Source organism: Neophocaena asiaeorientalis, unplaced genomic scaffold (genome assembly GCF_003031525.2).
Source record: "Neophocaena asiaeorientalis asiaeorientalis breed wild unplaced genomic scaffold, Neophocaena_asiaeorientalis_V1.1 scaffold84, whole genome shotgun sequence".
Lineage (NCBI taxonomy): Eukaryota > Metazoa > Chordata > Mammalia > Artiodactyla > Phocoenidae > Neophocaena > Neophocaena asiaeorientalis.
Genome location: NW_020173656.1, coordinates 1,021,671 through 1,046,893, shown reverse-complemented (window position 1 = coordinate 1,046,893; position 25,223 = coordinate 1,021,671). Strand labels below are relative to the sequence as shown.

The 25,223-nt window shown below is 40.0% G+C and overlaps 1 protein-coding gene across 1 annotated transcript in view; it reads left to right on the top strand.

The window, feature by feature from the left end:
- The first annotated feature begins 23,152 nt into the window (after nucleotides 1–23,152).
- Nucleotides 23,153–25,223, top strand: part of NT5C1B (5'-nucleotidase, cytosolic IB) — a 21,690-nt gene continuing 19,619 nt past the window's right edge. Inside the window, 2 exon segments of the mRNA XM_024747816.1 lie at nucleotides 23,153–23,185; nucleotides 24,960–24,990. Of these exon segments, the coding sequence (XP_024603584.1) occupies nucleotides 23,153–23,185; nucleotides 24,960–24,990 (64 nt within the window).

The following is a 25,223-nucleotide window of genomic DNA, read 5'->3' as shown; positions in this document are numbered from 1 at the left end:
TTCTTATTTTACAGAAAAAGAAAACTGAGGGCCTGAGAGGTAATGCTTCTTGTCTCAGGTTATGTAGTTAGCAACAGTGACTCAGACCCAGATCCTTCTCTGGAATCAGAGACTGACAGGAGTTAAAGGGGTTTTGGAGGTCACACAGCCTAACGTTCTGTCTCAAATTAAGTTAACATTGGGCCGCTGATTCCTGTGAAGTAATTTAGGATCGTTTTTACTCGACATAGGTTTGAAAGGTACACTAAGTCTCCCATGGTTTGGATGAAAAGAGAGAAGGGCATAAAGCACACTAGAAGATAAAAAAAGAAAGAAAAGAAAAGAAAACAGGTAAGATCCACCACAGTGAAGGAAAACCCAAGTTTCACAGTTTAACACAGTGATTGGGAGCTGAAGCCTTGAAAACTGACTGGCCTGGGTTCAATCCCGACTCTGACACTTAATGGATATATGACAAGGCAAGGTACTTGAAACTCAATAAGCCTCAGTCTCCACATCCATGAATTAGGAATACAGTATCTACTTCATTATGGTACCATAAAGATGAAATGGGATAATCCAAACTGCTTAGCACAGTACCAGACACATATATTAGAGTGGGCTATTATTCTTATTTCTCAATGAACTATAGGGAAGAACATAGAACTGCAGCCTACTTAACTCTGATCTTCAAAGCTCCCAGCCTTTCTTCCCCACCCCCACTGCCATTGTAAAGAACTTGCATTTCACTAAAGACAAATTGTGTGCCTGGTTCAAAACCAGCCATTCTTGGTCTGAGTATCATTTGCCTTAACAGCAAAATCTTTAAGAAAAGACCAGCAAATATACTAGTACAAAGCCTCTATTGTAGAGCTTCAGTATTCAATATAAATCTCGGCCTGAGTAATGACATCATCACAGACCAGGTAGTAACCTATGCAACCTCTAATCAAAAATAAATATTTGGCAAGAACTGGAAATGTCAGAAAATCAGGAGGGAAGGAAGACCATGAGGTAAGAAAAGTGCTTCAGCTTCAAATATGATCAAGATGGATGGTTAGCGATAGGGTTGTGCCAGAAACTAGTAGCATGGATGATTTGTCTTGGAAGAGCTTGTCTAAAACAATAATTCTTGTTTATGTGCAAGTTTTACAGTACTTTCCTTGGAAAACAGGAAGGTTCTCAGCACAGTACCTCAAGTTCTTCCAAGGAACAATTATAATAAATATTTGTAATGCTCCCACAAGTTTGGCGAGAAGGGGAACAATCAGAGAACAACAAGGACGATGTGTGGCAAAGGGAGAATTGCATGGGAGCAACAAACGCAGAGGTGTGGAGGCAGAACGAGGAAGAGGAATCAGTCCAGTGGTACTGACTTTTCCTCTCATTCCAGAAAGGGCCTGGTTATTTCCACATTGTCCCTTCCAACCTTCTTCCTGTCACCTTTCCTTTTACACCTCAAATTATAAGTGTCTGGAGGGTGGGGAACACCTGTCTAACCACAGAAACTCAGTAAACTCTTGTTCCATGAATGACTGAAATCCCAGTAATCCCTGAAGTGTAGAAGTACCTATATATCTACAACTCTATATTTTCTTCCTCCTTAAACTTCATAATTATCATGTTCTACAAGCAAACAAGGCTAAGCCTTATTGTCTTTTTTTTTTTTTCCTAGGAGTGTAAATAACTAAACAATGTGGTCATGAATCTTTTCCACTTGTGCAGGGTGGGAGGCTGCAGAACCAAGTTCTGTGCTGCTAATGGTCTCAGTGCCCTTGGGCTCAATATTTAATCCTTATCATCACTACAAAGCAACCTGATTAAAGTTTGACAGGGAATACATGATCTTATGCCCCTTTCAGTCTAAAGATTCTGCTAAGCCCTTTGCATTATTCGGTTGACTATTTTTTACCTGTGAAATTTGCATAAAACTATACCTAAGACACTTTTTTAGAAAGTAATCCAGCCCAGAGTCTAAAATGAAAACAAATACTACAGGCAAGATGTTGCAAAAGAGTCACTAAACAAGGAGTTAAGACACCAGAGTTCTGGTGATGTCTCACCTTTAACTTGTCATGCGATGTTGGACACACTATTCACCTTTTCTGGGCCTCTTTTGCCCCATTGGTAGGTTGAAAGGGTTAGTATAGGATAACCTCAAAAAGTTATTCACAGCCCTAGCAGTGAAAAAAGTCTGGTAATAATTTAATATGGGACCAAATTTATACAATGAACAAATACTATGTTCCTGAATATAAAAGCACAGAATGTGTGCTGTTTAAAATGAACCACTACAAAAAAGATTTAATTTTTATAAGCTAGGCAAAGAGATGCCGAATGAAGTAACTTTACCAGGGAAGAAAATGAAAATGAATTTGGAGCTGAGGAAATAAATGAGGAAGGAAAAGATTTTGGTGACTTTCCAAAACTAAACCTAAGCCAAGTTGTTCAATGAAAAGTTAGCAATATTTATTCAAGAAAAAGCTACAGGATATGAACAAGTTGTTCTAATTTTAATATCAAATGGAGGCTTAAAATGGAAATTAATGTACTTACTCCCACAAGATGAAGAAATGTAAAAAATCATAATTTCAAGCAAAACAGTAGTAAGTAAATTATAGAAGTATTTTTGTTATTTATGACTAAGAAACTGGTAAGCATAATACATATATTAGAATTTCATATTACATATATTAGAATTAGAATTTTATATTTTCTTATAAAGCAATCTGAAAATATGTTTGATTTCCCAAAAACTGAACCATTTAAGCATTTCTATAACATACTTAGTAAAATGCACATTAAATAGTGTTCTTGGATTGTCTTGAAAATCTAATCAACCTTCATGTAACACTGAATTCATGGGAGAACATTTTACTTTCTAAATAAAACAGAACTTAAAGCAAATTATCTGCTTATGGCCCATTTTTAAGTTGAACGCTCTAAATATCAGAGAAGAGTGGTATCCTATAAGTCCACAGAAAGGATTCACCTAGGGCATAAAAAACTCCCTTATCCTGTGTAATTCCTTAGATTACCAGTCTCACACTTCCCCCTTCACCTACCGGCACACCAGGTACAACATAAAACAGGAGAGCCTGCACTTCCGTTTTGTTCACTGTTTTAGTTCTAAATCACTCTCTCAGTCCTCTTCTTGCAGCTGATTTCATACTGCCTTCCGACACCTGTCTACTAAACTTGCTGCCCACTTTCATCATCCTTACCTTACCTGCTGAATCTGTCACTTACCACCACTTTCCTAGCTTCAACCTTGGTTTCTTTCAACAACACTGCTCTCTTTATATGATTCCTCTGGCCACCTTGAACAAGCATCCATAAGAAGTCCACTTGGCCCCAAGACCTCCTGCTCCAGTGTAAGCCACAGACAGGGCCACCATTAGCTCTGCCCAGCCCATCAGAGGAAAACAAGGCCAACATTTCTATAATATTCTAATAGGTGACTGAGCATACAGAAATAAGAGCTTATTCATTTGGAAGAATCAGAAATGACTGTTCACTTGATCAATAAATAATTATCAAGCACCTGTTATATATCAAGCACTGTGCCAGGCACTGGAATCCGATGGTAAACGAGATATATTCCATGACCATGGATACTTTAAAATCCAGTGGGGATAAACTTGTGACAAGTAATTTTAAGGGAGATGAAAGTAATAAAGTAGAGGTGCTACTTTATTTTATTTTATAAAATATATTTTTATACGTTTTAAATGTATAAAAATAAGGAGGCCTAGCTTATTCTGAGATGTCAAAGAATTCTGGGAGGAAGTCAGGAAAAGGTCCTTATAAATTATTCCATCTAAACCCTCAACTTACAAGTAAAAGCATTTTGAGCTGGAAAGAGGAAATGACCTGTTTGCCCCATGAATGAAAGACTAAAAGGGTAGTGGCTAACTATATACACTTATCTCTCTATCTTCCCACCTACTCTCCAAATGGAACTTTCCAAAACAAGTAACAGGTTAAAAAGACTGCATTATACAGACAGGTGCCCAGTAGGTAAGCAATTAAAATTGTTACGGTAAACGAATCTTTAGCAACGTTTAATTCAACTCATTGAAAATACTGTACGTAAAAACAGACAGTATGAGGTAAAACAATGTTGTTATACACTGACAACGCAAGTATTCCTTCTGGCAATTTCAATTCAGCTCATCTTTAAGGCTCAACTGATATTTTATGTTCTCTAAGAAGCCTTTGTCAGGCCACAGGGAGCTCCTCGGAACTCCTGGCACACTGGACTATCTGCTCCACTCCTACTGCACTCATGCTTATTATGTGCATTTCCATCTTTTCATTTGTACATTCTTTCAAGCTTGAGTACAACAGAAACTACAAATCAAAGCATTGTGCATAACCTTTAGTACTAAACAGGAATCTAGGAATCATATGTATGGTAGGCAGAAATCTAAAATAGCCCTCTAAGTTTCTCACCCTCTCGTATACACACCATGGTGGACAGAACCTTTGCATGTGATGGCAGAAGAGAATTTTTACAGATAATTAAGAACCTTAATCAGTTGACTTTGAATCAATCAAAAGGAAGATTGTACTGGATAGCCCTGACCTAATCAGATTAGCTCTTTAAAAAAGACTAGAAATTTCAGAGATTCTCATGCTGAGTTTGAAGGGGCCACCACGAATTCTACAACTGCAAGGAAATGAATTCTGCCAAAAATCAGGAGCTTGGAAGAGAACTCAACCTCAGATGAGACTGCTGTTTCAACCAGCACCCTAACTGCAGCTTGTGGGGCTCTGAGCAGGGGACCCAGCTAAACTATGCCCACACTATTGAGTCATAAAAACCAAGATAATAAATGGGTGTTGTTTTAAGCCACTGAGTTCGTGGTACTTTGGTATGCAGCAATAGAAAACTAATGTAATTATCTGTGCTGACTGTGCTACTTGTACAAGAGGGTCTGGAAAGAGGGAAGCTGGTTCCTCCAAGCACAAAGTGACAAACAGCGAGTGTATCAGTCAGCCTGGGCTGCCATAACAAAATACCACAAGCCGGGTGACTTAAACAATAGAAGTATATTTTCTCACTTTCCTGGAGGCTGGAAGTCCAAGATCAAGGTTCCAGCAGGGTTGGTTTCTGGTGAGGCCTCGCTCAGCTTGCGAACTGTTACCTACTCTCTTATGTCCTCGCATGGTCTTTCCTCCACACACATGAGGGGAGAGAGAGAAATAGAGATTGCACGTGCTCTGGTGTTTCTTCCTCTTCTTAGAAGGAAACCAGTCTTATCAGATTAGGGTCCCATCTTTATGACTTTGTCTAATCTTAATTACCCTTTTAAAGGCTCCTTCTCCAAATACAGTAATGGGGGAGGGAGTTAGGGCTTCAACAGATGAATTTTGGGGGAACACAGTTCAATCCATAACAAATAGGTAAAGCAGATGGCAGAGGCATAAATGGGTGAAAGTGGAAAAAGAGGAAAAAGGATGCAGGCTGGAAAATCTATGAAGGAATAATTGCAAGGGCCTGATGCTTACTTGGATGTTGAAGATGACGGAGCAGTACAAACTGAAGCACAGTTTGCAGTTTTGGGGAGATCCACCAAAAGGGATGCAACCACAGAAAAGAAACTGTCATTCCTCAGAGGACCACTGTCCTTTTGTTTTGGAGGGAAGTATCAGGAAAAGAGGGATGGAAATAAGGCAAGGAATTTTGTTGAAATTAAGGAATCAGCAAGTCATATAAACAGTTGTATCTACTAGAAAACAAGAAATACAGGCTAAAAAAGTAAATAACAGGTTCACATTTTAGCAAAAAGAATTATTGAAATGTAAATGGTTATAGAATTGTTACAACTGAGGTTGAAATTAGTGAAAAATTATGGATTTTTTTTCTATTTTTTAAAATATAATTATATTTTTGTTTCTTAATAATCAACCCATTTATTTTGTTTGACACAGTTGAGTGTGGAAAAGTGATCAACTATAATTTTACTGAAACTTGAAGTATTTCATATAGCAGTTCTAAAGCATGTTTATAAGACATAAACCTCACGAGGCAATCTGTGATTACAGAGTTCTGTGGTAATCAAAAAGGGTATAAACTTGAAGTCTCTGCCAGAGATCTGTAATGCCCACTGCTTATGAATGACTCTGAAATCAATAAGGACAGTCTAGAGCAGTGGCTCCCAAATTTCTTTGCATAGTAGCATCACTGAGGGGTATTTATAAAAATGCAGATTATCAGGGCTCACCCTAGGCGTACTGAGTTAGATCTTGGAGCTGGGCCTGGATCCTTCTAAATGTAAATCATCCTCAGACAAATCTGATGCATGACTAGAGTACTGGTCTAGAACAGCCTGGCAAGGTACTTCATGGTAACCTTGTGCTTTATCCTTCTGTCATCATGATCGATTAAGTAATTTCTACCAGAGGCTGCTACTAACCTCATTCAACAAAGGAGGAAACTAAAGTTTAAAAGAAGTGGCCCTTCCCATTTACTGGTATAAATGGTGGAGCATAATCCAAGACTGTCCAACTACAGTATGTCCAATGTGCCCTTTCCACTAGACTAAGCTTCCTTCCGGTGTCTAAGAAACCTCACATTTCATTCAGAAATGTCTGAATGCATTCAGGGAATATTTTCTTAGTATTTACATATTCAGCTGCACTACGTAAAGAGATGAGAAAGCACAGCAGCCCCAGCAAACTAATACAGTGGGACAGAGGCAGAAGGAGGGGCCATTGTTTTCCAGCTGGATGGCATGCTACACCGGACAGCTGTCAGGACCACAAGCATGAGGGAAGAATGGGTTATCCTGAGTGTCAGGAACCTGCAGAATGCTGTGTCCTGAGGAGTCCTCTCTGAAGAAGTTGGTTGGTTCCCCGTGAGCAGCTCCCAGGGACACCTCCTTGTCCTCTGTCTTGCACTTTTTTGACTTGCATTCCAATCTGTTGCAAATGCATTGTGACCATCCCTCCTGCTGCCTTTTCAGATCTCATTCCTAGTAAGGGTAACCACTGACTACAGGAGGTGCCTGTTTTCTAACTATGTCACCTACTGATCTCTTCTCTGCAAATTCATGCTTAATCACCTGCTACTCAGTGAAATGTTGAATTGTTCAAATAAACATTGCTGGGAGAACTAAGATCAACAGTTTAGGCCTGTGTGTTAGCAGTCACCTCTAAAAGGGAGTGGGGAGGCCCGGGCTTCTGGCCCAAGATCTATGATTACTATACCTGAAAATCCACTGCTTTCCCACATCTGATACCCGGATGGGTTAGGTACTTCCTCTTTGGAAATTAATTTTCTCACAGTTCTGGAAGCTGATTGCCCAAGATCAAGGTGTTGGCAGTGTTGATTCCCTCTGAGGCCTCTTTCCTTGGCTTTTGGATGGTCATCTTCTCCCTGTGTCTTCACATCGTCTTCCCTCTGTGTCTATGTTCCAATCTCTGCTTCTTATAAGGACACCAGTCATACTCAGTTAGGGCCCATCAATATGACCTCATTTTACATTAATTACCTCTTTAAAGGGCCTATCTCCAAATACAGGCCCTATTTCACATGCTGAGGTACTGGAGGTTAGGAATTTAACATATGAATGGAGCACAGGACACAATTCAACCTAGCACCCCGTGAAATGAGCACTTTTGTCCTGTTAGACCCCATTTTTCTGTTCATGAGGAATCTCAGAATTCTAAGTGGGGAGAATCATCTCCCTGAAGTATGTAATCATCCCTTCGTAAGAGGTGAATGTTCTCTCAGATAACTAATGGGGCCTGGAAGCACCAGCTCCGAAGAAGGCAGAGACAGACTGATGAATTTTAATAAAGCTCACACATCAGGGCCTGCTATTGTAAGTTCTGGGAGCCACAGTGTTCTGGCAGGAAAGGAAAAGCAAGGCCACAACCAGGAAGGATTTCTAGATAAGCATTCCAGATAAATAGGCAAAGAGATTTCAAAAAAAGACATCTGGATCTCCAAGCCACCAGTAATTTGTTGTGATTTTGTTCCACGTTCTTAATAAATGTTTACTTTCACACCTAATTTTATATTAAAATTTTTGTGTTTTTTTCTCTTAAGCTTCAGACTCCCCCAAAAACTAGAGCTGCCCCGTGGAAGATTTGAAACATGAAATTCTTTCACACAGCTCAGACATTGAAATTTTCTCTGGAATTCCACAAGACTGAGACAGAGCTGACAGAAGCCACACACTGCTACTGTCTACTCTTTATGAAACTTAGCTATCTTTGAAGGATTCAGTCCTGGACTGCTACCCATGCTAAAAAATTCCACAGTAGAGAGAGAGAAAAAGGCTTTCATTGGCAAATAGTTAGAAAGTCTGTATACTAATTCTAAAATCATCTTTAACAGAACTAAGAGGTTCCTTTTCCCAGCAACCTAATTCCCATCTCACCCAAAACCATGTCCCTGTAATCAGATCAAGGTGACACACTGAGTACCACACAATTCATGTTTACCAGAGTCTGTATGTCCCATACCAACTAATAATCCCAGCCACACAGCTACAACGTGTCCCATGCCAGCTGCCAAGCTTAAAGGCCCAAAACTGCAAGACCTATACAAAGAAAGGTGTAACGCCTCACGCCAGTGCTAGTGGAACTCAAAACCTCATTCTCCTCGTGTTATTTTCAGCTCTAAATTCCAGTCCCTCTAACTATGGCTCAATTGTTTCTGGCCAATGAGCTCATATTTAGAGTTTTAATTTGTGATAGTAATACTTTTGTCCCCAGTTTGAGTTTGGGACTAGTTGAGAATTAGACATGGCTATCAGAGAGACCAAACATCAGATGTATTACTTAAAATAACTACATAAGAGGATATGAATTAAATGAAAACTCACAGGGAACTTTCTAATAGTTCCTCCAAACTTCAGTTTACCCAAAAGCAGAGCGGACGACTGGAGACATGCCCGGCTGGCCAGAGTTCCCTGGTAATCTGACCTCACGGTGAAGAGAAGACCCAGAGGTACCCTCTATGCAGCAGCCACATCTGAAAGAAAGTGAATCTAGGAGAAGCTGAACCAAACCGCTCACTTCGAAACTCACCCATTAGATAAGTCATACCTATCCCTGTGGAAAGGAGTACGTAGAGGTAGGAGGGCAAAAAACTCCAGGAGATGTCCCTCTGGCCAGAACACTGAAACACAAAGCTCAGGGAGTGTAACGGTTTCCATCTAACAGCACTGGCAACAAATAGCTCAAGTCTTTAAAATGTTTTGATCTAAAGATACAGTAAAGGCATTTCCAGAAATATGTCCAAAGAAAATACTCAGTGATACAAATAAGCAGTTATGTATCAATCAATATCCTCATTTTAGCAGTAGAGCAGGAAAAGAAATCAAGGCAATAAGGAAAAAGAATAGTATGTCTCTACTAAATGTTTTCTAAATGCTTTTAATGAAATCAAAAGGTATTCGTGTTATAACTGGGAATTTTAAAAAGGCAGCAAAATTTTATTACAACAAAATCCCAAAATGTTTTTTCTAAGTATTACCACAAAAATCTAAAATAGATAAGAAACATTACAGGTATATTTTTTTCTTATTATGTATTTTCTAAATGTTCTACAAGGAGCATATATTATTAATAAAATCAGGATAAGATTATTTGTTTCAATCTTCCCAGCATATCCAATCCATGATTTACTATGTATACTAATTTCATAAAAAAAGAATTTTATATTTAGGTATCACTCTTCTCATGAGCTAAACAAAAACAAACTTAAACCTGCATAGCATATTACCATATAGGGAACAAATGAAAATTCCTATTTGTGTGGATATCCCCATTATTTCCACAATATAAAACAAGAAATACGTATTTTATCCTGTTGCTGTAATTTACCTAAAATATGGGGACAAATATCTAATATACTTATTGATTTTAGTGAAACTAATCCATGATCAAATAAATTAGCTTCTGTGAATAAGAGCGATATCATCTTTTAATTAGTCACGACTAGGGTTGCCAGATAAAATAACGTATATTCAATCAAATTTGAATTTATGATAAACAACTTTTTATACTAAGTATGTCCTTTGCAATATTTGAAAGGGTCCATGCAATATTTGGAACATACTTATACTAAGAAATCATTAACTGTTTATCTGAAATACCAATTTAATTGGCCACCCTGAATTTTTATTTGCTCAATCTGGCAACCCTATTTATGATATCATTTCAGAAAGCCACATCTTCTGCTCTGAATATTCATTACTCTAGCTCCAGTAGTGGCTAAACAACTGAATTAACTGGAAAACAATTCATCAAGCTAAAACTAGAGCTTTCTAATTCAGAGGGAAACATTCCCAAGGAGGACACTTGAAGAGATTCCAAGCTTGTGAATCTTGCTGTGTATGCCACTCGATAATTGCCTTTGCACACCTCTCTCTCTCCCCATCCCTGTTGAACCGTCCCAGAAAAAACAAGAGCAGCAGGGAATCCAAGTGCCCTGGTTTCCAAACGAATTCTAAGTGAAATATGTGGGAGCCCAGCAATCCTTCCCTGACTCTCAGAGCCACCCAGCCACATGGCTGAAGGGCAGGACAGCTGCGGGAGGGACGGTGGGGCTGCACCAGCGGTGGGTCCTCTCTGTCGCCCCGAAAGCAGGAAACCAGGGATCGCCACTGGAATACCTGTTACCACGGGAAGAAACAAGGAAGAAGTTGTCTGGTTTCTTTCTTCTTATCCCAAAGATGCTTATCTCACATTGTGACCACAAGAAGCACACTTGGACAACTGGTGTCTTATTATCCTGTGGCTATTATCCAATGGCTATTATTCCATTGTTGTATGAACAATAAAGATATAGACCAAAAGATGCAGGATTCAAACTCCCTGGTTCGGGGTTTCCCTAGTGGCACAGTGGTTAAGAATCTGCCTGCCAATGCAGGGGACTCGGGCTCGAGCCCTGGTCCGGGAGGATCCCACATGCCGCGGAGAAGCTAAGCCCGTGCGTCACAACTACTGAGCCTGCACTGTAGAGCCCACGAGCCACAACTACTGAGCCTGCATGCCACAACTACTGAAGCCTGTGAGCCTAGAGCCCGTGCTCTGCAACAAGAGAAGCCACCGCAATGAGAAGCCCACGCATCACGACGAAGAGTAGCCCCCGCTCGCCGCAACTAGAGAAAGCCGGCGTGTGGCAACGAAGACCCAACGCAGCCAAAAATAAATAAATAAATAAAATTTTTGAAAAAAAAAAAAAAATACCCTGGCTCACATTTAGGTGAGACCTCATCCTTCAGAAGATTTTAGTAGCCAGATGGCTCTCTGGATCCTTCATTAAGTACTGAGCTCAAGCCTCAAAAGATACGTACTCACTCTTTGGTGCAGTTGTTTAAAAGGAAGATCAGCAACAATACTGATGTCTGAAAACCAGATCAGTGGGAATAAGAAGGAATCCAGCAGAGGTCCTCAAAAGAGGACATGTTCACTGTCTGACCTTTTAACCAGATGACCCACCATGCCAAAGGGGACTCGCAAGGGCAGGTCCAGGTTCCTCCCTGAATAACCTCCCCTCCCCCTGCAATTCATCAAGACACGCCCATCCCAGCAAAGAGGTTTTATAACCTAGTAGAGAAAGTGAAAAGCAGATAGCATCAGGGTTAACGCCTGTTGTTCAATCACAAAAATGGCCCTAAGACTCAAGCTGATGATTTATACATTTATCACCCTGCAATCATACATTTACTCACCCTGCAACTGTCCCATTCACCTGCCATGGTCCTACACACAGAAAGTGAGGATAAGCACCACTGTCCAACAGTTTGAAATCTATACCATTAGCTCAACGCTGACTGGATACAAACCGAGAAACAGAAATGATGACTTTTGTATTCTAATTTTTGCAACTTAAATATCATTTGCTTTCAAAACTATTCCAGTATTTATTTTTTGTTTGCATTTTGCTGAAAAGCCAATGCTTTCCTGGTGTGCGGTTAGCATATTTTCTTTTAGCCCCACTCTTTGCAACACTAAATACTTTAGTTATATGTCACTTGCCTTAAGAGCCTGCGGAACCCTGCTTCTAGTCCTCTTCATCCAGTCTAGCTTCTTAATTGAATTTTTCTTACCTATCTAGGCTGATTGTCTCCACATGTCCTGTGGCTGTAAGTTTCCATTCAGCCAGTCCTGTAGTATACACAAAGCAGCAGAGACCTGAAAGAAATGACGCCTAGTCATTAGGAATAAGTTCTATTCCCATTTTTCCAATCTTTTTTTTAACCGATACTGGTAATGAAAGGCATCCGAAAATATTCCAAAAGTTGAAATGCATTGTCTTCATCAACAAAATACTTCTGATAACTGTTTGCAAAGCAAGTCTGCTGTTAGAGAACCTAAAAGTCTGGGCCCTCCATTGACACGGGCATCCGACAGTGTGCTCCTTCCTCGCTGAGTCCATGGGAGTGCGAAGTGGGAAAGGATTTTTAATTCATCTTGGCTACCACTCTGTCTTATGAGAGGACAGCATCTAAACTAAGATGACTCTGTCAGGCTACTTGCCCCTCACAGAAATAAAAACTGGGTTTATCTCCTGGGTATCTTCATCAGGAGAGTAAAACTCAATTGCTGTGCATCAAAAAGGACCACCTCCCCACTTTGATACAATGTTGGGATGGGGAGTTGTTAAGAGGCAGAAAGTCTGGTTGAGTGCCAAGGCTTCTGTTTGCTAGAAGTACTGTAAGGAACAGTGCATAAGGCCTGGTGTCAGCGCCAGCTTCCTCATCTATAACATAGGAATGAAACCCTGCCTCCTAGGCCTATTGTAGGAAATGAATGAGATAATTTGAGCAAAAATATTCTACAACACGGATGGACCTAGAGATTGTCACACTGAGTGAAGTAAGTCAGACAGACAGAGAAAGACAAATATCATTTGATATCGCTTACACGTGGAATCTAAAAAACGGGACAAATGAACTTACCTACAAAACAGAAATAGAGGTACAGATGTAAAAAATAAACTTCTGGTTACTGGGGTTAAGTGGGGGGGAGGGATAAATTGGAAGATTGGGATTGACATATACACACTACTATATATAAAATAGATAACTAATAAGGACCTACCATATAGCACAGGGAACTCTATTCAATACTCTGTAATGGCCTATATGGGAAAAGAATCTTTAAAGAGTGGATATATGTATACGTATAATTGATTCACTTTGTTGTACACCTGAAACTAACACAACACGGTAAATCAACTATACTCCAATAAAAATTTTTAAAAATTCTACAAATTGTAATGACCCTGACAAAAGCAAGTTCATAGCATGTGAGTTGTAGCTACAGAGGAGAATGTCTCTAGAGGATTCCTCTCAAAGCACAGGCAGAAATCATGATTTGAAAATAATGCTTTTATTTTAATATATGTGTTGTTTTGTTTGTTTGCTTGTTTTTGCGGTACACGGGCCTCTCACTGCTGCGGCCCCCACCCTGTCGCGGAGCACATGCTCCGGATGCGCAGGCCCAGCGGCCATGGCTCACAGGCCCAGCCGCTCCACGGCACGCAGGATCCTCCCGGACCGGGGCGCGAACCCGCGTCCCCTGCCTCGGCAGGCGGACTCTCAACCACTGCATCACCAGGGAAGCCCCAATATATGTGTTTTAAACAATGTATATCTGCACCAAACAGATATGTAACCCTGGAAAAAAAAAATAGCATGCTGGTATTTTCAGTTTGTTTACTTTAGACCACTTACAGAATAGCACAGTTTTTCTCTCTCTCTAAAAGGCTTTCCTAATCAATAATGTGTTTAACCTCAACTTTAAGGAGGTATTTAAATTAGCACGATTCTCAAGTTCTTTCTTCCCAGAGCAGTCCCACAGAGTAACTTTCTAAATATTGCTTTTGTCTGGGCCAAATCATCTTGCAATGCCAGAAACACATTACTGCAAAGTTGCATTATAAGACAGTGCCATCATAACAAAATGGTGAAAACCAGAGCAGTTTTTATTAATAACAGCAGAACCTAATTTCATGGGTTTTAATTTACCATTTTTATATTTTACAATGACATTATCCAGATATAAATTGTTATGATGAGAAGCTATTCACTAGGGACAGAAAAAAAAGTTAGAACTCTGCTTTTAAAATAAGACTTTGCATATATCAGTGAAGGACACACTAATAAAGATTGGTCTGGAACATTTCTCTTTATGACGATTGACTTATCAGCAATAGTTACTACAGCAGAATTGGAAATTACATAATTGCCAGAAACTGTAGATATTTGACTTGGCAAGAACCCTAGGTTTATCTGATTTATTTTTGTAAGAATTGGGCCCCGTGGATATTTAGAAATGTTTAATGAAAGAACAGTAGAATATAAATGAAACAAGCAAAAATCCTCTTTTCAAAGGCTGAATTTAACTCCATCATCACTGTTGTGATAACACAAATAAACCAAAGACAAACCTTTGGTGATGGCGTTGGGGAAAATTAAAACATTATGAGCTACTAACATCTGGACATTTTCTCCCGCTTCAAAATCATTCTCGTCCATTCTCTGCCTACTATTTATCAGTGGGCACTGCATAATGTGACACCGAGCCTCGGAACATATGCACAGTAAAGAGAGAACAAAACCCGAAGGGCCATGTTCATGTACATTTTGACCTCTGTCTGCACTCAAGGAGGAGGCCATCCATTGTTGAGAAAAACAGAGAGACAGAGACAGAGAGAGAGACAAGAGTTTTACTGACCCCAGATTCTGTTCTCCTGCCTTTGGACCTCCAATGCCTGGTATAATGCTTGTTACAAAGCTGATTCTCAATAAGTGTTTTGTTGTTGAACTGAAGCAAATGAGAAAGATAGACTAAGAGAAAATAAAATAAAATAAAGCAGCTAGATATGGTAAGAAGAGACAGCCTGCGAAGACCTGGTTTCTATTCTTGGTTGCATCATCAACTAGCTTTATGATCTTAGGTTAAGTCCTTTCTTCTTTCTAGACCTTGGTTTCCTCATCTGTAAAATGAGTCCATTTTTCTTGATGGTATCTGAAATATCATCCACTCCATTAACCCCTAGTTCAGAAGGTTCCTATCAGAAATGATGAGGGTGGGAACTAGACAATGATGGTGAGGATAGTACAGATTCAAGAGATGTTATGATGTTGATGCTGAAGAACTCAGTGCCCAAATGAATGGCAGGATGGCAGAGCTAGGAGAGGTTTTGCATAACTCTCGTGTTCCTGCTTAGGTAACAAGGCTCACAGGAGTAAGAAACATAGGACAGGGAAAAGATTTTGGAAGGAGTGGATAAGTCCAATTTTGGACATGTCAAGTTTTAGATGTCTCTGGGTCATCAGGCAGCACCGATACCTATGTTTTCTTCGAATAGTCCTGTTGAGCTATTGAGGAGACTAATTAATTACTGAGAACATTTTGGCTGAAAGTTGGAAAAACGCAAATGGGTACAATCTCATTCAGGCCCAGGATTAATGGAGAAAGGATTGGGAGTCATTTTCAGGTCACAGAAATCACCTCTTCAAACGCTAGTCTATCCTCTGATATAGAAAGTCTTTCCAATTGGGGACACAATGTCTTATATCCTTTTTTAATTAATCCAGGAAACATTTATTTCAACTACTGTATGAGGCACTGGAGATGCAGAGATGATTACTTCATAGGCCCTGTCCCCCAAGGTTTCCACAGACTAATGGAAAGGAAAAATACGAGAACAAGAAAGTGTAAGTCAGTGTGCTTAGTGCTTAGGGTAGAGGCTGCAGAGGGTGCTGTGGAAGGGACCGCCGTACAACAATGGACATGGGACGGGAGGACATGGCCGGTTTTGAAGGATACTAAGGAGGTCAAGCCAAAAGATGTTAATGAGTAACAGGATGTGACAAGGAGGAAGATGCAGGGTCTAGGATAAATCCAGGATTTTACCTGAGCTACCGGGAGGATAGTAGTGCCATCCACAGAAATGGGAACACAGGAGTGGAAGCAAGCTTTGTTATTTTACTGGGGAGGAGAAAGTGGGCTGCCAGGGAGTCTAACCAGAAAAGGCTATCAATCTTGAAGTCAAACTTCAAAAGACTGAAAAATGTCATGAGAGCCAATTTGGCCCATATGCATCCCCAGAAATACAGAATCCAAGCTGGACTAGACTTGGGAGTCTGAGCTGTGCCGCACTGAGGGACATTCATTGCTGAACTACATTTTACAACAATATTGTGGGGGAAGGAACCTCTAGAAACAAGCTGCTTGTTCCTCAAATAGCAAACACACATATTTTCTCACCACCAACGGGGCTGTTGCCAGGAAATCACACAGACCCCAAATAAAAAACAGGCCAAAGGAAAACAAAGAGAAAAGACTCCTGGTCTTTGTTCATGGGGCACTGAAGTTCAGGGCAAGGCCCTCCTTAGGGGGTCACAGGGTCCAGATAAAATCCTCCCCAGAGTCCCTGAAATTTGTTTTTGCAGGTGAATCAGAAGGCAGGGGACCTGGGATAAGGATGGTTACTGAGTGCCTGTTCTGTGCCAGGCATTGTGCTTCATCCTTCACATTTCTTGTTTCCATTCTCTCTATGAGGTCAGTAGTATTATCATTCCTATCTTACAAATGAGGAAACAGGCTGTGAGGTTAAGCAACTTGCAGAGACCCATAGGAAGTGGCAGCACTGATGCTCAAAGCCAAGCCTGCAGACCATGCTGCTTTTCTCCACAATATACTGTCTGTCCAAAGAGAGCTGCCTGAGAGCTCCTGATGCCTGGAAGTGAAGCTCCTACCACTGCCACCTCCACACAGGAAATAACTTAGTGACAATGCAGGGGCAGCATAACGAGCACGAATACAGGTAGATGCCTCAACCCTCTCTTTCTTTTTTGTATTTTGTTTTTTTTTTCTTTTTTTAAAACAACCTAATAGAGAAAGCCCCCGAGTCCTCACAGCCCCTCTCAGATCCTGGGTCCTCCGAGCAAGCTGATAACTGCCACCAGGTCCCAGGCTAGGAGGTATTTCCCTACTTTGTTCTATTCAGGCTTGGCTCTGGAAAGCGGAAGTATCACAGCATCATACAGAACTAGACAGCTTAAAGGCAGCCTCTGTGAAGTCCAGGACATGTTCTCCTTAACACACCGTAGCTCCAGGTGCAGCCGCTTATATGCCATGAACATGAGGGTACATACTGAACTCCTACTTAGCACTGGCTCATCTGGCCGGCCTGCAACAGGAAACTGAACAATTTCTTTTTCTCTGGATGAGGCATAGCAAGCTGATTAATGATGTGAGGGAGAGTGGGCTAAGGAGGGGAGTTCTACAAATGTTTCTTTTAGGTGAGCCATAGCAGGCGTGGGGAAAGAAAGGTGTGCATTGTAAGGGGTGGCAGGCCGTGTTTGGCTAATTAGGGTTTGGTTAATGCTGGTGAGTGTCGAACATTCCTGCTAATGGCTGTTACTAATGGGAGAAATGGGATCATTTGTTAACTTTACTTACGAAAGTAAGTGTTGAAGGCAGGATGGAGAAAAAAAGCTGAACATGGACCATTTTGGCTAAGCCAAATGAGAAGTGGAAAAAACTCTTCATGATTTTCTTAAAAAGATCAAGATTCCGATTTCACACTGGCACCAAGTTCCCTTGCCTTTATGAGAAAGTGGTCACCAATTTCTACTTGGCCTGCCTGATTTTGAAGCCCTTTGGCGATCTTCCAATTGACCTTTTCTCCCTGTTCAAACATGCAGATTTTTTTTTAAATGGAAGTTGTCTTGGAGGTATGTGTTATTAAGAACTTACTGTGAACTGTGCTACGTGCTTTTACTTGCATGATTTCATTCAAGTTTTACAACAAAATTGTGAGACGTATATAAACATTTAATTCCTATTTTACAGATGAGAAGATTGAAGCTTAGAACGCTAACCTACACAGCAATTAAGTAACACTTTTAGTTTTGAAGGACTTTATAGTTTACGACTCCCCTCAGGATAACTTTTTTAAAATATTTTCTAAAGTACAAGTGTTTTACATTTTTTTACTCTTTCCCAATCCATCAATCGCATCCCATCACATTGTACCACAGACAGAGTTCTCTGGCTCCCTAATCCCTGGTATCTCCTGAGTCCTGTGGATAATCAAGATGGACAGACTCGAGAAACGTGAACTTCAAAAACAACTTATTCTTCATTGGTGAATTCTGAATGGCATACTCTCCTCTCTGGAAAACCTTCCCAGAACTGGTACTTTGCAGCCTCGACCTATGTAAGCAGAACACTGACATAACTGCCATCTGGGCAGGGCCTGGTATATGCACATTGGCCTCCAGTCAATATTTTGGACAAGGAATTTCCACTTACCAGCTTTTGGCAAGAGAACTGTGCATACACGCCATAAACAGGATTGATATGAGAAGCTACTCCTTAATCGGGCTCTGAGACTTATAGAGACACAGTCTTGTTGGATAGGGCTCATATTTAGAAACTATGAAGACCTGTCTGATCTAATTACTTAGACTATTCAATTAACTGCATAGGGTTTCAGACTGACATACTGTTAAGCTGGGGATAGAAGAATGGGCCACTGGAGAAGCTCCCTGAAGAGGAAGTGTGATTAAACAAACAAACAATCGTTGTAAGCTTTAGAGGCAGGTAGGACTGAGTTAGAAACTTGATTCTACCAACTGCCAATTTTGTGACTTTGGACAAGTTGCCTCACTCAGTTTGGTAGTTAAAAAGTAGTAATTAGTCTGAAATATGAAAAGTGTCCTATGATTAAAAGCATGAGCTCTCATGGCCCATACTTTTTCATTCATAAAGATTTCAAACCATCCCTATGCATTTCAAAAGGGAAAAAGCAGTCACTGCAAGCCTTTGAGGGCCTAGGCTCTAGAACTCACACAATGTTACTTCCCAGCATCACATTAAATAAAGCAAGTCACAGGCAGGCCTGGATTCAAGGGGTGGGAAATTTCTACTTCCTTATGAGAGTGGCTGCAAAATACTGTGTATGACCCAGTCAGCCACAGAACCAGGAATTCTGGGCCAAGCACATTACAAGCATTACATATATATTCCTCCCTAAAAGACTCAAACTAGGTATCATAACACCCGCCTTATAGAGATGAAAAACAAGGTGCAGAGATGTTAAGGGACTTACCAAGATTAACTACGTGTTAGTAGCAGGGCTGGCTTTTAAATGCAGGTTTATTTGACTCAAAAGCCAACACCGATACCTGATATATTTTGAAGGCCAATCATGAGAGATGCCATTTCTACAGAAAGGAGCTAAGAAGGATAAATCACTTTATCCCCACATTTATTTTCAGTACTATTCCAAAAGAAACACTGTGAGTACATAAACACTCTATGCAGGGGTCAAGGTGCTCCCAGGTCTGTTCCACACCTGCCTCAACAGTCACAGACTCTCAAAGGGCTACAGGCATATGTTCACCACTCCTCCAAAAACATCCAAACACATGAATCTAAGAGACTTAAGAATAAGCTCAGACACCTCTCCATCTATTAACTTTCCCAGCCGATACTCTCAAAAAATAGGAAATGTATTTAAATCAAGTGCCCAAAGAAACCCCAGTTAGCCTGTATTCCTTGAGGTAGATGGTGGTGGTCAATCATTTCCAAGCCTGGGTTTTACTCACTTAGCCCTGTGTTTTGAAAGCTCACTAAGGTAAAGTCAGTTAAATGAGTGTGGTAGGCAAAATTCTAAGATCATGTCCCCACAAAAGACTCTTAACCTTAAATGATTCCCTCCCTTGTGAATATTGTGGGACACCACCCCCAGGAGTAGGTTTTGTACATGTGGCAAAAGGGATTCTGTAGCTATAATTTAGCTTACTCATCAGCTGACTCCAGGTTAACTTAAAAGATTTTTCCAAGTGGACATAACCTAATCATGTGATTTCTTCCAGAACAAAGCATTGCCTCTGTTTGTAACAAAAGAGAAAGGCAGAGATTCAAAGCAGGAGAGGAATTCAACACAAGGGAGGTTCTCCATTAATGAGAGGGAGGTCCTGGGGCAAGAATCTGAGAATGGCCTCTAGGAGCTGAGAGTAAACCTTGGCCAACATCCAGGAAGTTGGACCTCAGTCCTATAGTCACAAGAAACCAGATTGTGCCAACAGCACGAATGGACTTGGAAGCAGATTCCTCCCCAGAGCTTCCAAGTAAGAGCCCATCCTGATTTACACCTTGGTTTCAGCCTTAGGAGATCCTGAGCAGAGAACTCAGTTAAGCCCACCTAGACTTCTAGCCTGAGGAACTATGGTATAATAAATACACTTGTTTTAAACTAAATGAATGGTGACCTGTTACAAAGAGGTAGAAAACGAACGCAGCAAGCCAATTCAAGTGACAGATGGGGACAAAAGGAAATCCTGACTCTTCCTCCTTTTCCACAACGCATTCTGTTGTCTCAGGAAAGGTGAAGCTGTGTTGACTAATATTAGGCCCAACATGCCCCAAACTATCCATTCTATGACATGGACGGTGTCCATTGCTAGCTGTATTAAATTTTCCAAAATAGTCTTGATTGGAAATATCATTAGACCACATATTCTCATTTTCAATCTGACAGTCTAGTTATGCCATAATAGCATGTCTACTTGGTAAGGCATCGATGATAACATCAAAGCAATGCTTTTTGCAAAATTCTTTGTTCATAATTCACTAAGACAAAATGATAATGAACATATCTATTATTGCTATGCATGTTATTATACTACCTATAATCCTTACATCCTTCCTGACAGGTAGATGTTACTATTCCAATTTTGAGGGCAACAAAACTGAAATTTGAATGGAGTAAGTGGTCCAAATACATTGATTAGCAGAGGTAGAATTTAAGTGAATGAGGTACCATTTATTGAGGCGACAAACACTGAGCAGAAAGCAGGTTTTAGGATTGAAATCAAGAGTTCTGATTTGGATATGCCAATTTGGAGAGGCTACTGATCACCCAACTATATTTTTTAATGTACTAATCATTATGGACAGAAAAATTTTGTACTAAGGAACTTGTACTTTAGCTAACGAAAGGAGATACTCGAGAAAATATTATTTACAATAGCAAAAACGTCGAGATCCCCCAAGCATCCAATAGTAGGGAAATACATAAATTGTAGTGTACACACTCTAGAACATTTTGGAGTCATTAAATTTATGATTACTCAAACCAAGTGGACTGGGAGTTACACCACCAGCTCCCCTAGTTTTCAGGCCTTCAGACTCAGAGTAAATTACACCATTGGCTTTCCTGGTTCTCCAGCTTGCAGACAGTATACTGTGGGACTTCTCAGTCTCCATGATCACATAAGCCAGTTTCCATAATAAATCTCCTCGTATATATCTATATATATATATCCTACTGGTTCTATTTCTCTGGAGCAATGCTGACTAATACAGCTGCCTACATATATGTGTAGTTTTCCATGCTCAGTAACAGAGCTAAGAATCAGAATATAATAAAGGAAAACAAATTAGAAAATCTGGAAGAAAAGCAATTTTTTTAATCACCCTTAGCGCTCAGAACAAAACAATATATTTACATATTGATACATAAAATAATCTGAAACACTTATTATGCTCATATTCTATTCTGGGTGGTATGCTATGGGAAAAGAACAATAATCAAGGAACTTATTGAATATATGGATGCAGAGTTACATAGAAGAGACATGGAAGGGAGCAGAAGCAAAAGCAGATCTTAGGTATAGGCTAGAGGACTGGTCAAAAACCAGAGACTTTTCCAGTCCCTCCTCTCTGCAAAAGCCTCCTCCTGTGTTTTGCAGAACACAAGCTGAGACTCACAGCTTTTGTTCCTAACTGCTATTCTAATGCCTGCCCCTTTCTCAGCCTGCCCTCCCTGTTCTGTCTGTGCCACTAAGACTACAGAGTTTAGGAAATGGGAAGAATCACCACACTGACATTTGATTGGTTATACGTGGACATGAATAAGAAATATTTCTAAACTTCTGTTCCTACAACTAGATTGCAGTGTAGATTAAATCAGTTAAAGATTTTTTTTCAATTTTAACTTTGTAGTATAGCTGTAGCAAAATTATCAGTAAAAGTAATAACTAATATTTGTTAATCACTTGTGAATGCCAATCACTGCCTTAAATACTTTTATTTCAACCATCACAACTACCGTCTGATGTTGATACCATCGTTATTTCCATTTTCTAAATGAGGAAATTGAGACTTAGGACAATTAAACAACTTGTCTGGGATCACAGTGAGACATGGGGGGTGGGTGAAGGATTCAAACCCAAGCAGTCTAACCTGGAGCATATGTATTTAACGATCTAGAAGATCCTTTGGAGAACTTTGATTAAAGCTGTCAAAAACTTCTGATATTCAAACTAAGTCGTCAACTCCCATGAAGAGAGGCCAGAAATCTGTCTCAGTCCATGATGGTTTGACAAAATCAGGCTGGCATGACACATGTCTCTTACCTAAAATCAGAACCATAAGTGAAGAACATTATTGGACGTTATAAACCAGAGTCAGGGACTGGATTTTACATATTTCTTCTCTGTGTGTATACAAGAGGGACAGATTGTGTTTAAGAACGTTTAAAGATGGGGCAAGCACCAGGAAAAACAGTGCAAGTATCATTCTGCCACACTATGTTTAGCCACATTAAGTGCTTTGACTTAATAAATGGAAATGGCCTTCCCATTGTGAAAGAAACACCAAACACTAAAGCTAAACTCAAGTCTAAACTCTGTGTCTAGAACAAGATCTCAGCTGTTAAAAAGTCTTCAGATTTTCAGAAAGTTCTCCAAAATCTGTCAGGATAAACGATAATAAATGCTCAGGTCCACAAATGAGTTTGCCATTCATTTTGGCAGTACCAGAAAGTGTACAGCCACAAATGGAATTGATACAATAAGTAACTTACTAACGTTAAAGAGATTTAAAAAGAAGGAAGCAGTAATACTGATATTGCTACATATTAAACATTCGAACATTGTTTAGACATTGATTCCTAAAAACCCAGACAATGGTTATGAGTGGATGCACACAAATAATACTATTTCTTTTTATTTTTTAAGTCACATATTGAGAGAGTCAGTTAGTTACTATGGAATCACATGTGATGTCATAAATTTGACATTCTAAATGCAGACCTAGACTGAGCAACAGAAACAACAGGAAATGGAGCTGGGGAGAGGAAAACCTGCATAACAACAAAAGAATTTCAATAGTTAAAGAAATGAGTCAAACATCTCTGAAACAGAAAAAGAAGGTCAGTGAACTGAATGTCCTAGAATCTTGCCAAAGAACTGAGGAAATGTAGATATCAGTCCATCATTTGCCTCTGGAAATGCTCTGCAGCAATCACATTTCAGGTGGTGATCACACATAGAGGCAAAAGGAGAAGTAAAGAACATGAAGAGTGGAGAAAAAGGAGATTAAATCATGTGGTATAAGTCCATCCAATAAGTCAGCACTTATTGAGCAAATGCTCATATGTTAGTGGTAAGAGGCGAAAACACAGTTGCTATCTTTGAAGAATGCACAGCCTAGTAGGAAAGAGAATACATAAACAAAGTACAATTCAGTACTCAGTAAAAGTATGTACAAAAGACACAGGCAACACAGAGGGAGGTTTAATACTGGGAACTTCTCCCAGGTCGTGCCGAGCTTGGTTCTGAAGAACACTGAAGGGAAAAGCAGGTTATAAGATATAATAAGGGTGGTATATAGACAAATACAAGTCATTTGGCAAAAATAGAACATAGAGATAGAGTGTAGAGTGGAGGGCACACAAGTTGGAGGTAGACAGGATACATCATGAGACTCCTGGGTCTCTCTAACCAAGCGAATGAAGAGTGTATCCAGAAATGAAGCATAAGCAGATTTACATTTTATAAATATCACCCTAAATAAATGGGGTAGATGGATCTAGAAGTTGAGAGGATTTAAGGCCATGAAATCTGGTCAAAAGCCACATTCTAAGAATGCAGACCCATAACGATCTGAGGCCTGGAACAGGAACGGAGAAGAGGGACTAGATTTAAAATATCTTTTGGAGTAAGCGACAGGACTTCATGGTGATAGTGTTGAGGGGGTTGATGGAAAGATTTTAGGACTAGTTCTAGGATTATACAGCTATGCCATTCTCTTCAGACATAGACTCAGTCACTCAACTAACATCAACTAGATTTTTCCTAGGTTCAAGGCACAGAGCATAAAGAGATTAACAGACTGCCCCTGAGCACTTTGGTCTATGCTAGAAGTTGAGCTCCTTAAACAGATAAATAACACTAATCTTGATTGCATTACAGCTACTGAATTGGCAGGAAACAATAGAAACACTGCTCTAATACAACAGTATTTCCTGCAGTTGAAAATGAAAACAAATATTTGAATAGATGTCCATGAAATAAGCCATTTTCTTCTGCTCCCCTACATGGTCTTCCCTATTAGTTCGTTAATAAGAGACCTCTTTTCACTCTTGATGCTATGAATAGTTAGAGAACATGAATAGAAGACATGCCTGTTGACTGATCTGTACAGGATTAAAGTGCTTGATTTTAAAAATCTATTATTGATGAGGCTCAGATCGACAGGAAATTGGTTTATGAATAAAACAAACAAGAGAAGTTTCAGTTCTACATGGCAAATGAAAAAGTTCCATAAGTAGCAATCTTCAGAGTAACAGAAAAGAAGTTGTTCTGTGTGAGCAGCTTCACATTTAACTCCAAGTCCTGCTGACCCCTGGGAAATTCTCCCACAGCATTTCCCATGTTACCATTTTGTAAATGATAAATGCTTCATATCTCAAATCTATAAACCAACAAATTTCTATATTAAAAATCTGTTTGTATAGTTGTCTGATATATGTTCTTTTTACTCATGCTTGTTAGAACAGAGGAAAAATAATATCTATAATTTATATTTTTGATAGTGGCCAAGAGACAAATTCTAACTTTCATTTATCTTTTGATTCCCCAAACCCAAGGTTTCTAATGCCCTGAGATGAAAAATTAATAAACATTCTTCGTTTCCATATTAAGAATGAGACTGGACCAAGGTACTCAAAAGACAGCCTAGGGGCTTCCCTGGTGGCGCAGTGGTTGAGAGTCCACCTGCCGATGCAGGGGACACGGGTTCGTGCCCCGGTCTGGGAAGATCCCACATGCTGCGGAGCGGCTGGGCCCGTGAGCCATGGCCGCTGAGCCTGCGTGTCTGGAGCCTGTGTTCCGCAACGGGAGAGGCCACAACAGTGAGAGGCCCGTGTACTGCAAAAAAAAAAAAAAAAAAAAAAAAAAAACACAAAA